We start from the raw sequence: 14836 nt of genomic DNA on the forward strand, positions 1-14836 counted from the left end.
TAAAGTTCATTGTTTTTCATGTTTTATGAGTGTTGTTCATGTTCCACTCCAAAATTTAAGATTGTTTTAACAGTAAAAAGAATTAGCAGCAGACTTTGTAGGTGTGCCTGCACTACCTGTATTGTCCTCAAGCCCCAACTGTGACTTCACATTGTTCATTCAGAAGGTGACTACAAAAATTGTTTTAAAATAAAACTTGCAAAGTTAATTTTGTTCAACCGTATTTACTGAGAAGTTGATGTTTTCAGAAGACTGATTAACAACAGATATTCTTTAAAAGATAATCCCACATTACTGCAAAACTTTGGAAAGAGAAGACCTACAACACCGAAATTGTTCCTAGATCTTTATGTACTAACAGAGAAAACTAACCAATAAAACTGTGAAAAATAATGCAAATCTGACCACCAGACCTTTACCCAAGAACAAGTTCTGACTGCAAGGAAAGAAATGCCATCAAAATTCCTTGAGTCCACTCAGGTTTTTAGTACCACCTTCTTACATGAGGGATGCTTAGATTGGGATGTAGTTCCAGTTTGGGACACCTATGTTTAGTCGTACACATATGCTCTGTCTCAGCTCCCATTACAACCTCTCATGAACAGAGGTTGAGTGAATACAGTTGGCAGAGTAACTGAAGTATCTGTGTTCCCAGAGTCAACTGGTTCACCCTCTACCATCCATGTAAGTCAGGAGTCTCATGTCATCTTAAATGCCTACCCAACCTGCATTCTCATCTCCAGAAAGGTCCAGCTGTTTGTAAGCCCAGTGCCATACCTGCCAACCTGCCAGCTTTAGCACATAATAGTGCAAGCCAATCTGCTTCTCCAAATGTCAGCATCTGTGATATCCAACAGATGAGACAAACTTACTTTATCTCCAGAACACAGTTCATAGCTAGGCTTGATAGAAGTCCTTAAAGTTTTCGTCCTTTGCTTAATTCTCTGGCTGTTTTACTGTCAGGATGTTGGCCTTTCTTGCCCCCTCCACCCACACCCCTCTACCCTACCCCTGCCAAGCCAGCCTGATTTAGCATTTTTATATCTAATATAGTTGCTCTGAGCTCCTTCTATGCCTTAAATTGAGATCTTCCTCTGTCAGCACTGTTAGCAGACCACCATTATATGGAACCGTATTAATTTTTTCTTTGTTTTCTGTGATAAGACACTGGAGCATATGATATGCCAATTCGTGAGCTGTGGGTCACTTCTTCCATTAGCATTTATACAATGCCCTTTAATTAGCATTTCCCTTTCTTCTTCCTTGGGTTTTCTTGTCAGACATTTTTAAAGATGTTTCACTAAAACTTTATAAATTGTTTCCCTTTTAAAAAATTGTATTTTGTCAATAAGCACAGTACTATGCTTATAACACTAATCATCCTGTGATAAAGATCAAAATTTGGTATAAGGAGTGGTGAATTTGGGAACATAATTTTTTTTGTAAAACAGTTCCTCCTGATATCCTGATGTCTTCTGTGAGCTTTAGAGCTGAGAGCCCCTCTTTGGGACACATCACGGTATTATCACCCTAGAATAATCAGTGAAAAAAAATTTGCAAATTTATTTTGTCTATGTCCACAGCAGAGCAGTTGCACTGGATGATCTTTAAAGGTCCCTTCTGACCCAAAACACTGCATGAGTCTATGATTTATGAATAAATGCATAAGTTCATATTGAATGGCAACCTAAATCACTGAAGTTTAAAAGAACTTATACTGAGTCCATAAACCAATCAATTACATAAGAACCGAGATAATGAGAACAGCAGAGAGATTTGTGACCTGTAAGAACTTGGGTAAGGGATACAAGAGTTTCTTCTTCCAATGGAGACCAGCAAATGTCTATGAATTTGCATGAAGTCTCTTAGCTGTTACTAAACCCGTGGGAACATAAAGTGAAGCAAATTCAAGCATGACCAATGAAGTCTTTTGATGTTCATTGAAACCTGCAATACAAGGTTAGACCAATTAGTGCAATGACTGTAAATGTTAAGTGTAGACAACTAAAGTCGCAGTCACTCCAGTGAAAGAGTTCATTTAAGCTATAATTTATTATATCAGAGTAGCCACCTCAAGAATTATACCAGACATTGTGTCAAATACGTTTAAGGGTCATAATCCAGAGTTGATGAAAGTACAACCTGTAATAATTTAAACTTGCACAGAAACATTCATTATAAGTGTTTAACAAACATTAATTAATTAAGCTATGTAATACCCCACTGTGAGCCTATGGGTAAGTCAAAGCTTTCGTATCTCAATTTTGCAGAAGGTTAAGCTGAAGTGCAGAGAGATATATTTGCCTGAGGTCACACAGCAAGTCAGTGGAAAAACTGTAAACAGAATCTGCAATCTGAAGTTCTCATTTCCCTGTTTTTGCCACTTACATTACACTTCCCACTAGTAAAATGAAGGGGAAGAAAGAGGCAACTGAAGTGCTGAGACTTGGAATATAGTTAACCCAGTTTTCTACACATGTTCTCGCTTTTTTTTTCTTTTTTTTTTTTTTCCTGCAGCTTAGGCACATATCAAAAGAGTAGGTTGACTTTAAATTATTTGAAACTTTAATCGTTCTCCATCTATGTTTTGTATGCTCTACTTTAGGTGCAAACATTGAAATATTTGATATCTTCAGCATTAAATACAGTTGGGCAGTAAAAGGCAACCCTCTTGAGTTTCAGGCATGCAATTTCACACAGTCAGCTTCCATCCCCTGCAGCTCTTGTGATACTTTGTGTTTGCCCACTGCATGGACATGGGCCTTCGGTGTGCTCCTTGTCCTTGCTTAGTGCGTCTTGTGAGCGGGCAACCAGCTGCATCAGGAGTGCAGGTGGGAGATGAAGATGAAGGATGTAGCCCCATAGTCACATATGTTTGACTTTACAAAACACCTCACCAAAAATGAGAACTGAGTTGTCGCTTAGTGACTCTTAAGTTACCTGGGATTGTGTGCTTTGGTAGCAGAATAAAGCTGGTGATTGAGCACAGAAGGTGATGCCCTGCTAAAAATGCAGAGCCTTGAGCTGAGCAGATATGTGCTTTTCCACTAAAAGGAGACTGTGAGAGGTTTGCAGTGAAAGGGCAACAGATGCAGAGTGGGAGATGTTCCGAGGTGAGACCTCAAAGTGAAAAGATTAAACGAGATAAAGAGATGCTCTGGTAGGTGAAAGACTGGGAAGAAAGACTGTATTTTAATGTTTTGTCTTAGCTTTATATTTAAAGTGGTGTTCAGAAGGGGTTGTGTATGAAGATACTTCTTTGTAAGGTGAAGAAAAAGAAGACAAAGGACAGGAAGAAATTGCTATTAATTCCTTATAGGTTACCATGGGGTTTTCCTAAAAATGCTCATACATTGCCTTGGGAAAGTGTGTCTGAAATTTCTCTCTGGTTTTTAGAATTTCAGCAAACTGGGTGCTTCTCAGAAATATGTGATGGGAGCGGGCCCTGGCTGGGTTTCTGAGTGTCTTCAGCTCTCTCAAGGTCTGCAAGTCCCAAGACATATGCTTCAAGTACTAGGTCTTCCATTTACCCTACCTACTTCCAACCTACTTATGTGCAACAGCAGTGGAAAAGCCTGTATAAAACTAATTTGATTTAGGATTATAGAATGACACATATTTTCTGGTCTGATATACAGCATTTCCCTCCATACTGGGAAATTGGCTTGTAGTTGGGTCCTTCCCAAGATTAAAAAAAACACAAAACGTAAGATATAATTTTTTCTCTATTACTCTTGCCTCGTAGATGAAAACACACCTGCAGTTTTGATTTGGCATTTTAAAGTCAAATTTTGTCAATTTTTCCTAATATCCTTATTTAAAGAAAAAATATCTCAAACACTCAAGCAACAAACAAAATTACACAATAAATAAACAATACAACTGAACAGTTTCCAGTATTTAACTCAGTTGTTTAAGTACATGTTGAAGCCATTCACAGAAAAGTCTGTTCATAACTTCTGTGACACAGAGGCTGTGAGATCCTCTGATGGGGCCAGAATTGCACAGTAACAACTGTTAACTGCTAGACAGAAATAAGGGATAATCTCTCCAGCAATGGCTTTGAATCCAACTCTCCACACAATGAATAAGACCTCATCCTGAATGTATATTATTATTATTTTTCTCAAGCACTGGAACAGGCTATCCAGTGAAGCGTCTGAGTCACCACTTCTGGAGATACTTAAAAGATGTGTAGATGTGACACTTGAGGACATGGTTTAGTGGTGGACTTGGCAGTGCTGGATTAGCAGCTGGACTTGATGACCTTAAAGGTCTTTTCCAACCTAAATGATTCTGTGATTCTATACTACATGCAGAGCAATACACAGTGCTAAAAAAAAAGCTGAAGGTTTCTATTTAAGCTTTAAGGAAAACTTAATACAAACATAATTTTTCAATGAAAACTGTCATTTTCTGAAAAATCTATTCTGAAGCACAGGAAACCTTTCCTTGACCTCTTAGTACTTCCTTAGCTGTAAGTTTTGAACATTTAGTAAAATTATCAGCATTTTCTGTTTGCATAGTTTTCCATCAGAAAATATCCTGGAACAGGTTCAATCATGTGCCTGGCTGTCCAGAGGTACAAAGCAACCAGTGTGTGCTCATGATCCTGCTCTGACTCTCACAGATTGTGCATTGATCTGCAAGCCCTGGAACAACCCCAACTCTCTCAGCCTGTCTTCATAGGAGAGGTTCTTCATCCTCTGATCATTTTTCTGCTTTTCCTCTGGACTTGCTTTAACAGGTCCATGTCTTTCTTGTGCCAAGGACACCAGAGCTGGATGCAGTACTCCCAGTTGGGTCTCACGAGTGCAAAGCAGACAGGCAGAATCACCTCCCTCGACCTGCTGGCCATGCTGCTTTTTATGCAGGCCAGGACACAGTTGGCTTTCTGGGCTGCAGGAACACATTTCTGGGTCATGTCCAGCCTTTGATCCACCAGCAACTCCAAGTCCTTCGCAATAGGGATGCTCTTCATCTGTTCATCCCCCAACCAGTATTAATACCAGCGTTGCCCCAACCCAGATGCAACACCTTGTACTTGGTCTTGTTAAATCTCATGAGATTCCCATGGGCCCGCCCTTGGAGCTTGTCCAAGTCCCTCTGGATGGCATCCCATTCTGCAGGAGTGTCAACCACACCACTCAGCTTGTTGTCTGCAGACTTGCTGAGGTTACACTCTATCCCGCTGTCTATACCATTGATGAAGACCCTGAATAGCAGTGGTCCCAGTACAGACCCTTGAGGAACAGCACTGATGTCCATTGAGACACTGACACCTGGGCCTTCACCTGGCTGTCATGACTTTTCAAATATGATGGAGGGTGGCTTGGCAACTACATCAGCCAATTCTCTCAGGACTCTGGGATGCATCTTGGCAGGTCCCATAGACTTATGTACGTTTAAGTTCTTCAAGTGACCATGAACCTGATCTTCTCCTGCAGTAGGAGGGACTTTGCTCACCCAGTTCCCATTTTGCAGGCCATCTACTTGAGAGGTGTGAGAAGAGGCAGTGCCTGCCGGTGAAGACTGAAGTAAAAAAAGTTGTGGTACCTCAGCTTTCTCATTATTCATTGCTACTCGTTTGTCAGTCTTGCTCATTGGGATGGGGTGTGCTTTCTTTGACCCTCAATCCAGTCTGCAATTCTTATTTATGAGTAAGTGACTGGAATGTGTAGGCAATCAATATTATCACTGAACAGGCTTAAATGCTGACTTTACTGTCTGACTGATTGCCTTCTAGTTTTCACTTAACATAAACATTGCTCACATAGAAGGGGCTGAAGCAATTATTTTGTCTTCTCTGTGCATAGGTAACTGTGTTGAATATTTTATTCTCCCTGCATTTTGGACAGCTGCCTTTGAGGCACATATTACTTGCTGAGATTTTTTGGAGAGCTCTGGTTGTATTTTGGGTGTATTACAACAAACAATCATGTTGTTATTGTACTGCAAAGTCAGAAGTACTCAAAGTATGTTTCTTTTTCATACATCTAAATATCCATTGGACATTAATTACTAACCATTTGATTATGTATTACAGTATGTAGAGTGTATCAGAACTTTTTTTGATAAAAAGATGTAATTTTGCTCAGATATGTGCCTACTTAGTAATGACACTTGCCTCAAAGAGTTTACATTCTAGATGTGCAAAGGATCATAGGACCACTGGATAATTCAGGTTTGAAAAGACCTCAAAAAGTTATCTAGGCCAAATAAAAGGGGTTTGCTGAAACTCAATAATCAAGATAGGTTAATGTCAGGAATCGTATTTCTTGCTACCTACTTTGGTACATGTTCTACCAGAGTATGCTGCTTTTAATAGATTTAGCAACATTTATCAACTGTAGGAAATTGGCAGAAGACTGCTTCCCTGGCTTGCACTGCACTGTTTCACTGCCTGCATGGAAGAGAGAACTTGTTCTCTCTTTCTGGAGCAACTCTTGCTGTTGGGTTGCCACTTATGTTTCTCACACACCACAGGCTTATGTCTGTAAACCTTACAAACAGGGTTCCTAAATTTCTTTTTGACCTGAAATATCTTTGTGTTGCCTCTGCCAACCAAAAAAGTGAGCCTTGAGCTTTTCCTTTGTTGTCGAATCTCACTCCACCTTTATTAGTGCACACCAAGGCAAATATGTGTGGAGCCCTGGGAATGAGATGCAGATGAAATGGGAAAGGTGTTTTTGACTGCTGCTGCACTGAGGGATGCTAATTGGGGCAGGTTGGAGCTCCCCATGACCGTGAAGCTATGTAACAGCTTGATAACTGGAGCTCTGCCATTTCTCACATGGGTCAGTGCCTTAGTCCTGCTTTAGCTGAAAATTTGCCCAGTTTCAAGGTAGCTTGTTACTTCTCTTGCTTTTTATCTTCTCTCTCTTATAGTGACTGTTTTTCTCAATATGAAAATATTTTTCTTGAAAAAAAACCGCACAACATAATTGCATTGGGTGAAGTATGTTATTTAACCTCTCTTTGGACTGCTTCCAGCGGCAGGGCCACTAAAGCCCTTTACTGGCAGGCTGGTACAATCTCTGATCACTTCCCTGCTACTTCTACTCCCTGAATCAGTTTTCCTTCTCGAAAAACATCCTGCACAATTCGCCTTACTCCTACCTAATAATTCAGACCAGATGGCTGAAGCTGACCCAGCATAATCTACTCCCCAGGATATAAATGATGCCATTTAGACGTACACTGTAATGTTCCCTTAGTTAAAAAAAGGACTTACAGCAAGAGTCTGCAACAACTGACTTTATTTTGATTCATAGTGTTCTGCCAGACAGTAGTTATTTGTGCTGTTACAGAACATTAAAAGGTACATATCAGACACTATCCTACACATAGACAAAAAGACTGTCCCAAATTTCCCAGAAAGGGAACAGCTTGTGTTTGCGTGTTGCCTTAGACCCCCATTCCACCTTGTCCCTGAATGCCCTGGAAAAACAGATGGGAGTTATACTGCAAAGCAAGTCAGGGCACTGGCACAGTATTGGAAAAATGAATTCTATGGCTAAGGACCTCTAGAAGGAGGAGGAAAAAACCCAACCTTCTTTTTATCCTACAGAATAGTTCTTCCAGTTTCCAATTTGGTGCTATAGAAATATGATGCACAGAGAGCTCAATCCTTATTAAATGGCATTCTATGTTGTTAATGCTATTACAGTTAATTGCAAAATTGTGCAACTATCTGCAGAAACAACAGAAAATTACTGCAGATAACAGAATATTGATGCCATTGCTAAATCATCTCAAGACATAAAGTGAAGAGGGGTGGTAGCAAGATGTATGTCACAAGGAAATCCTCCATCATTGCTAAGCACAGATAAAGGTAATAGCTTTTGGAATAGCCGTCAGCACAGCATACTGTCTTCCTGGAGGTCAACACGTGCTGTAGTGGGTAGGTGTCTGCAAATTCAGTGGATTTTGGATAAGGTTTCCTGCATGGAATAGTTTGCATTGTTCTGTTACAAGTGGGCACATGTACTGTCAAGTCTCTGGGGAAGCAGCATTTGCTGACACATGCAGTACAACTTCAGGCTAAGCGATGTACAAGATTATCCTTTTAAGCTTAATTGTTTGTGTTCTATAAAATATAGATGGTATCAGAAAGCCTGGCATTGTCTTGTTTGTTACTGGAATATAGACTTTCCTCTTCTTCCCCTTACTTTTTTAAATGCAAAAGAAGTATAAGAGATTTTTATCTCCACTCCTGCTCTGTTTTCCTTTATGCTCCCTGTCTTCTGAATCCTGAATTTGGTGTCTTGCAAATCTATCCAAGGCCGGGTATGATGGAGCTTTGAGCAACCTGTTTTAGTGGGAAGGTGTCCCTTCTGCCTATGGTCTGCCTATGGCAGAGGGGTTGGAACTAGATGATCTTTACAGTCCCTTCTAACGCAAGCCATTCTGTGATTTCACCTTCGCCTGTATAGCTGCATTGTAAACCTGCCCAAGCTCAAGTTGAGGTGCTCTGCATTTTGCATTTTATTACCTTATTATCTTATTACCTTTATTATCTTTTGATATTTTCCCTCCCTAACCCTTTGCATTATTTTGGTACATGCAAAATGCAGCTACAGGTCAGCTGGTATTAAAGAGATATGTTGGGGTAATCCCAGCTGCTTGGTGCACTGGGATGCATGTGCCTTGATGGCTACATTTCTGAATGTGCATGAAAGTACTGAAATGCATCTGGTACCTGCTAGTGCTTCTCTGTGTAGGTGGAAATCATACAGATGTGAAAGCTATCTCATGTGCCTTATCCAGCCTGGGGGCTACCTGCTGATTAGGCTGATTTACACAGCTGAAGGCAGGTCAGTAGTAGAGAGGGCACCAAGATGCATAAATAGGAACAAATCCTGATCACCTTTCTCTTCTGACTTTAAATCACACTAGTATGTATCTTGAATAAAGGAGAAAGCTTGTAGGAGTGAGAGGCTGCTGTCTTGTTCCTAGCACATGGGGAATCATTCCAAATTTGCTCGTGCAGCTGCCACTGCATTTCCTTGAAAAGAGGACTTTTAAAAATGGAATTATGTTTTCCTGAACCCACTGGTGATTCTGAAGCCACAGTAAATGGGTTATTGATTACAAAGGGCTGGACAGACCTAGTGTGCTCATCTGTGGGCCTCTGCAATTCAAACCTGCTGGTTTGCTTTTCTTTGTGTATGTTGTTATTATGCTCTTCCTTTAATCTTTGCTCAAAAGTTAGTCATCTCAGACCTTTAATCATCTATCTTTTTCTGAATTCCCCACAATTTACTTCTATCCTTCTGGTCCTTGACTGCTTACAGAAGAATGAGGAATTGTATTGCTTTATCTCATTTTCCCCTTATTAGAATGCTGGCAAAAGCCCATGGTCACAGAAAACAGACCATAGTTTAGGCTATTCAACATTTTTGTCTATTCATATTATTTAACCCATGTGCTATCAGGGCTCTAAAGTGTTTCTATAACAAATAGATATTGTGATGCATGTAAATTGGGACAGGAATTGCACTGAAATAATGGCTGTAGGGCTGCAGCACCAAACACTCAAAAGTGAAAAAATGGCAAGTTTAGGCAGCATGTTTAGCTCTGTCTAAACACAGACTTTTTTTTTTTTGTGTGTGTGGTTTTTTTTTTTTTTAAATAGTAGTAAAAATACCAAGACTTCAGACTGAGAGGTGTATTCAGCTTTAGTAATGGACAGTGCTTCTGCATATGTCTATAAAGCTAAGACTCTGCTTACTCCTGCACAGGTCTGTAAGAAAGGAAAAGTCCTTGGAGCCTGCCTGCAGAGAACAAATTCAGTGATGTATGATATACCTGTCCATGGGCAATTGCAAAATGATACTGATATGTTCTCTACTATGTTACTGTAGAGAAAATTTGTTTTCCCACTTCTCCAGTGAGGGAGTTATCCAAAATAAAATAAATGATGGTATCTTTAGAATTACTTCGTATTAGAATATATATAATTTCTTGTCTGCAATTTATCTTTATATAGCAGAACTGACAAAATATTTTGGCTAGACTATAGGGAGAGCAAGCAGAATTTATTAAATAAAGTAAGTAATCTCTTAAGAAGTAAATGAACAAATTCTGTTGGACTGGAAATCCAGTGAGGTTCACTGACACTTTAAACAAACATGAATTAATTGCTGAACAAAATGTTTGAAGCAGTACGGAGATTCTAATTGTTCATCTGAAGAGGTGTTTTGTGCTCACAAAGTTAATCAGTAATACTATTGCCATTTCTAAATGAAATCTGAACTTGTTTTCCTGGAAGGGAGGGAGTATAATGCCAAGAAATACTAGTGCAGATTTAATTTGTGTAAGAAATGCCCCATTCCTGGAAGTGTTCAAGGCCAGGTTGGATGGGGCTTGGTGCAACCTGGTCTAGTAGAAGGTGTCTCTGCCCATGGCAGGGCAGTTGGAACTATATGATTTTTAAGGTCACTTCCAACCTAAGTCTGTATATTATTTCTATATTTTCTATGATAAGGTTTTAGTCTTATTGTTGAATTATTTTCCTGGAAAACCCCACTGGGAGACAGACTGTATTTTGGTATTTTACTTAACAATTACCATTTTCTCATAATTACTTTTTATGACCTTGGTTCTAAGCTTGATTCTGTAGCTGCTTGCTCCCATCACCTCCTTTACACCTCTTCTTCCATCCTCAGTAGTATTCAACTCTTTTCTCTTCCTAGTGTGATTGCACCTCTCACGTAGAGGAGACTACTTGATAGGACAGGTTTTCCTCAGAGCAAATTACAAATTTTCGGCTAACCTTGACAGACTGCAAGTATCTGGCTGCCCTTGTTCCATAGAAATGGCAATTTTAGCTTATGGAATAACAAAGCAACTGAGTGAATCCTCTGTTCTTTCTTCTGTGACTGCTTAAGTACACTGAAATGCTCTTCTCCACACACCAGTGATCATTATTCCAGTGAAAGCAACCCATGGGCTCTTCAGAATAGATAAGGGCCTTTACAAAGAGACTGAGGTTTTAACATTTATTTTGCACATGTGCATACACTTGCAAATGTGGCTCACACATAATTTTTAATGAAAACACTAGGGCAAGGCAGGCTTTAAAGCTAGGGCGAAAGCGCTGTTCTACTGTTCCTTGACTGACTACTGTCAACCCAATTAATACTCTGATAATAACAGCGATACCAGCTGAATGCTACTGCCAGAGGGCAATTTCTAGCTTACTTCTGCAAAGTATTTATCTAGAGATAATTACATATTAGCCTAATATATTTTACTTGCAGTTGCAATACAAATTGACCTGGCATCGAACCATATATTACAACTGTTTGCAATTGCACTATGAGCATTCAAAAAATGCCCCACATCAAGAATGCAGAAACTTCCATTCTCATTGCAACTATGCTGTATCTTTTAGTTTTAAAACTAGACTTTAGTTTTAGTGGTGGAATGAAATGTTCTTAATAATATGAAATATAAATTCTTACAAGTATATCTGTGAAATAGAAGTTAGTGTGCCAAGGTGGGGATTGACCTTTTCTCCTGGGCAACTAGCAATAGGCAAAGGAAAAATGGCCTCAAGTTGCACCAGGGGAGTTTCAGATTGGATATTAGGAAAATTTTCTTCACTGAAAGGGTTTTCAAGCATCGGAACAGGCTCCCCAGGGAAGTGGTAGAATCACCATCCCTGGCAACATTCAAAAAATGAGTAGACATGGCACTTCATGGTATGGTTTAGTGGGCATGGCGGTATTCGGTTGAAGATTTGACTTTATGATCTTTGAGGGCTTTTCAAACCTTACTGATTCTGTGATTCTTTTTTTCCCATTGTACATGAAAAATAGAGTACATAATGAGTTGGAAAGTTATAAAAGGAGTTAGAAGAAAAGTTCAGCTTCAGTTGTTACTAAAGAGAGGGAAGAGATTCTAGAGATCTGGCCAGGGACTTAATGTGAGGACAGGCAAAGACCCTATAAAAAAAATCTCTCCTCTGAGGTCCCAAGGCGTATCCAGGTAGATGCAATCTCTTTCTTTCATAACAAAGAGAAAGGCTGTCCATTGTTATTAATTAAAATAATGTGAAGTTTATTTCTTCTTTGGCAAGTCAGTTATCTCTGTTAGACAATATGTCACCTCTTGTGTGTGACTATTGGACTAAAAACTTCTCGTCCAAGAAAGAGAAACACTTTTTTTCCCTCTCTTTAGGTCATTATGTGCAAAGATTTCAGTAAAACTGTTTTTACTGATGGATCTTTTATTTCTCATCATACCCCATGGAAATAAATGTGATAGAAAAATCTGAACATAATATTAGGACCTGGTTTCTTGCTTACTCTTGGTTGAAACCAAACATTAACCAGCCACTTCTGAATGGCAACAGATTGAAGTGATGAAGCCACAAAGTCCTTCTTCAAGTTGTGCACCCCACTTGAAATATTCCCAAATGCACCTGCAGATAGGGCTGAGAGTGATTTAGGTACCTTGGATGGGTGTCAATAAGTTTTTCTTAAGGTATTTTACATCTGCAAATTTCTATTTTACTAGTTAAAACAATCTGTGGCTTACTTCTCTCTGTATAAGGGTCTGTTCTGCCTATATTGTTCAGGTGTGCATGTAACATGTTCTTTGTGTCTCTTCTTATAATGCTATTCATTTACATTTTTGAAATTATTTCTAAAGACCTCTTTAAAATTGCAATATGCCTCAAGAATCTCATTGAAATTTTAGAAAAAAAGTTGCATATTAATGCTTTCTACTAAAATGTAGTAAATATTTATCATTATGATAATATATTGGCATATATTGACCAAAGGAAAACACCAGGGATTCAAAGCCAATAGGGAAAATAATGTCTTTTACTTGTTCCTCTTTACAAACAGATATTCAAGAGTTTTATGAAGTGACCCTGCTAAATTCCCAGAAAAGCTATGAGCAAAAAATAGAAGAAGCAAATCAAGTTGCAGAGAAATGGGAGAAGACATCGGCTACAGACCATGAAAATCTGCAGAAAAAACAAGAGGTAATTTAACAGATAAGAATTAAAATATATATAATGATTGAGATGTCTCAAACCTGAGAAAAGCCATGCAATGGTGTATATAATTGAAAGAATGGGTTAATTAGGGAATTATATTAGAATGTGAAGGATGTATAGTGTTATCCCTCAGACCTTGATGATGTTGTTAACTTCTTCATCCTTTCAATTGCTATCTGTCAAAGGGAAGGTAAAAACCTTTCATTTTATCACCCTTGGTGTACTTTATCTGGTACTTGGTGTCTGTGAGTGCCCCCAAAAGAGAATATATCTTCTCTACTTGCCCATAATCACTGAGATTATTAATACTACAGTGATTACATCCTATGTCAAAATTTTAATAGGACTTTTCTTATTTCCAAGACTGACACTGGACTGAACTCTTCCATAGTCCAGAAATCAACTAGAATAGTCTCTGTATGAGGAAGAGTTACATAGAAGACAGTTACACACTTTTCCTTTTCTCCTGTAGCCAGTGAAAGGGTTCAAAACTTTGTCACCACTGACTCTAATCTGCCTTTGCCTGCCTCCAGATTATTATTAGCTAAATTAGCAATCTAAACTAATTGCCTTCTCCCAGATTTGTACTTCAAAGGCAAAACAAACCCCACAGAACTGAGCTATGAATTGCTCTGTTCTTAAACAGTGAGACAGAAATAGAGTCGGTATGGACTGCAAACTGCAAATTTCCAGACCAAAATCGAAGATAAGGGCAATGTATAAAAATTTCCATTGTTGTTATGGTAAGAAAGGCATTTCAAGTTTTAAAAGTTGTTGGAAAGAACTTCCCATAGGCATGACTATTTTTAAGAGCTTTCCTTCTTTTAAAACTTGTAAAACCCAGAAAGAAATTGTAGTTCTACATGACATTTTAGATGTGATTCTTTATAAAGATAAATCAGAATTGCAGGCAGCTAGAACAAAACTCTCTGAAGAAATGAAGAAATTTATTGTGAAAATTAATTAGCAAAAGAACGCTTGCAGAATTAATGAGAACAAGCATTCCGATTTGAGTGAAATCAGAACAAATGAGTCTTAACATTAATGTAGGATATATCCTGTGAATGATTTAACATTTGAGTCACAGTTTGAAGGCACAGCCAGCTAATACCTATCTTTTTTTTTTTAGCAGAAATCTGTATGCTTTAAAATGGTGAAAGGGTATTCCAGCCTGTTTTGCCTCAAAGCATCTGACAAAGACAGTGAACAGACTCTTTATTCCTCTCTCGTCACAGTGTTTGACCCTCAACCCCATCTTCCTTAAACTCATTGCTATCTAAGAGGTGTGCTGCTGGTCTTGTCTAAAGGAATTTGAACTTTAAATTCTGTGCTGAGAATAATAGCACATACAGGGCTAACTCCAAACTTTCCTCATCTTATTAAAAAGATGTTCTGATTTAAAGGAAAACAACAGAAAAATGTAGCATAGAAACTGGCATAACCATTTCAAGCCAGGGTGCTGGCAGTCAGAATCCAGGGTACCCTCATTTTCAAATTTGCTGTCTATCCATAAATTTCATCAGTGTAATGGGAGAACAAAATATTTAGTCTCTTTAAAAATCATATCTGTTTTAAGGGTCCAACTGCAGGCAAACCAGACTGAAAGTGTAGGCTTTGTTTTTTTTTCCTTTTGACAACACAACATACTATCAGCAGTTCCGAGTCAGAACTGATTAGTACATGCTGAATGTACCAGCTGCTGTACAAGTCCAATACAGTCCTTTGCTCTCTATGAGAAATTACCTTATGAAAATGTAACTGGATAATCTAATGCATCGCATAAATTCTTATTCATGGTCTGTTCCTCACGGGAAATGATGG

At 38.7% G+C, this 14836-nt stretch overlaps 1 protein-coding gene across 1 annotated transcript in view; it reads left to right on the top strand.

Moving 5' to 3' along the window:
* DLG2 (discs large MAGUK scaffold protein 2) overlaps positions 1 to 14836 on the top strand; it is a 999038-nt gene that overhangs the window by 109118 nt on the left and 875084 nt on the right. The window contains exon 4 of the mRNA XM_018071067.2: positions 12861 to 13000. Coding sequence (XP_017926556.1) covers positions 12861 to 13000 — 140 coding nt within the window. The remainder of the gene's footprint in view (positions 1 to 12860; positions 13001 to 14836) is intronic.

This window comes from Manacus vitellinus, unplaced genomic scaffold (assembly GCF_001715985.3).
Source record: "Manacus vitellinus isolate BGI_N305 unplaced genomic scaffold, ASM171598v3 scaffold_2_pilon, whole genome shotgun sequence".
Taxonomy (NCBI): Eukaryota; Metazoa; Chordata; class Aves; order Passeriformes; family Pipridae; genus Manacus; species Manacus vitellinus.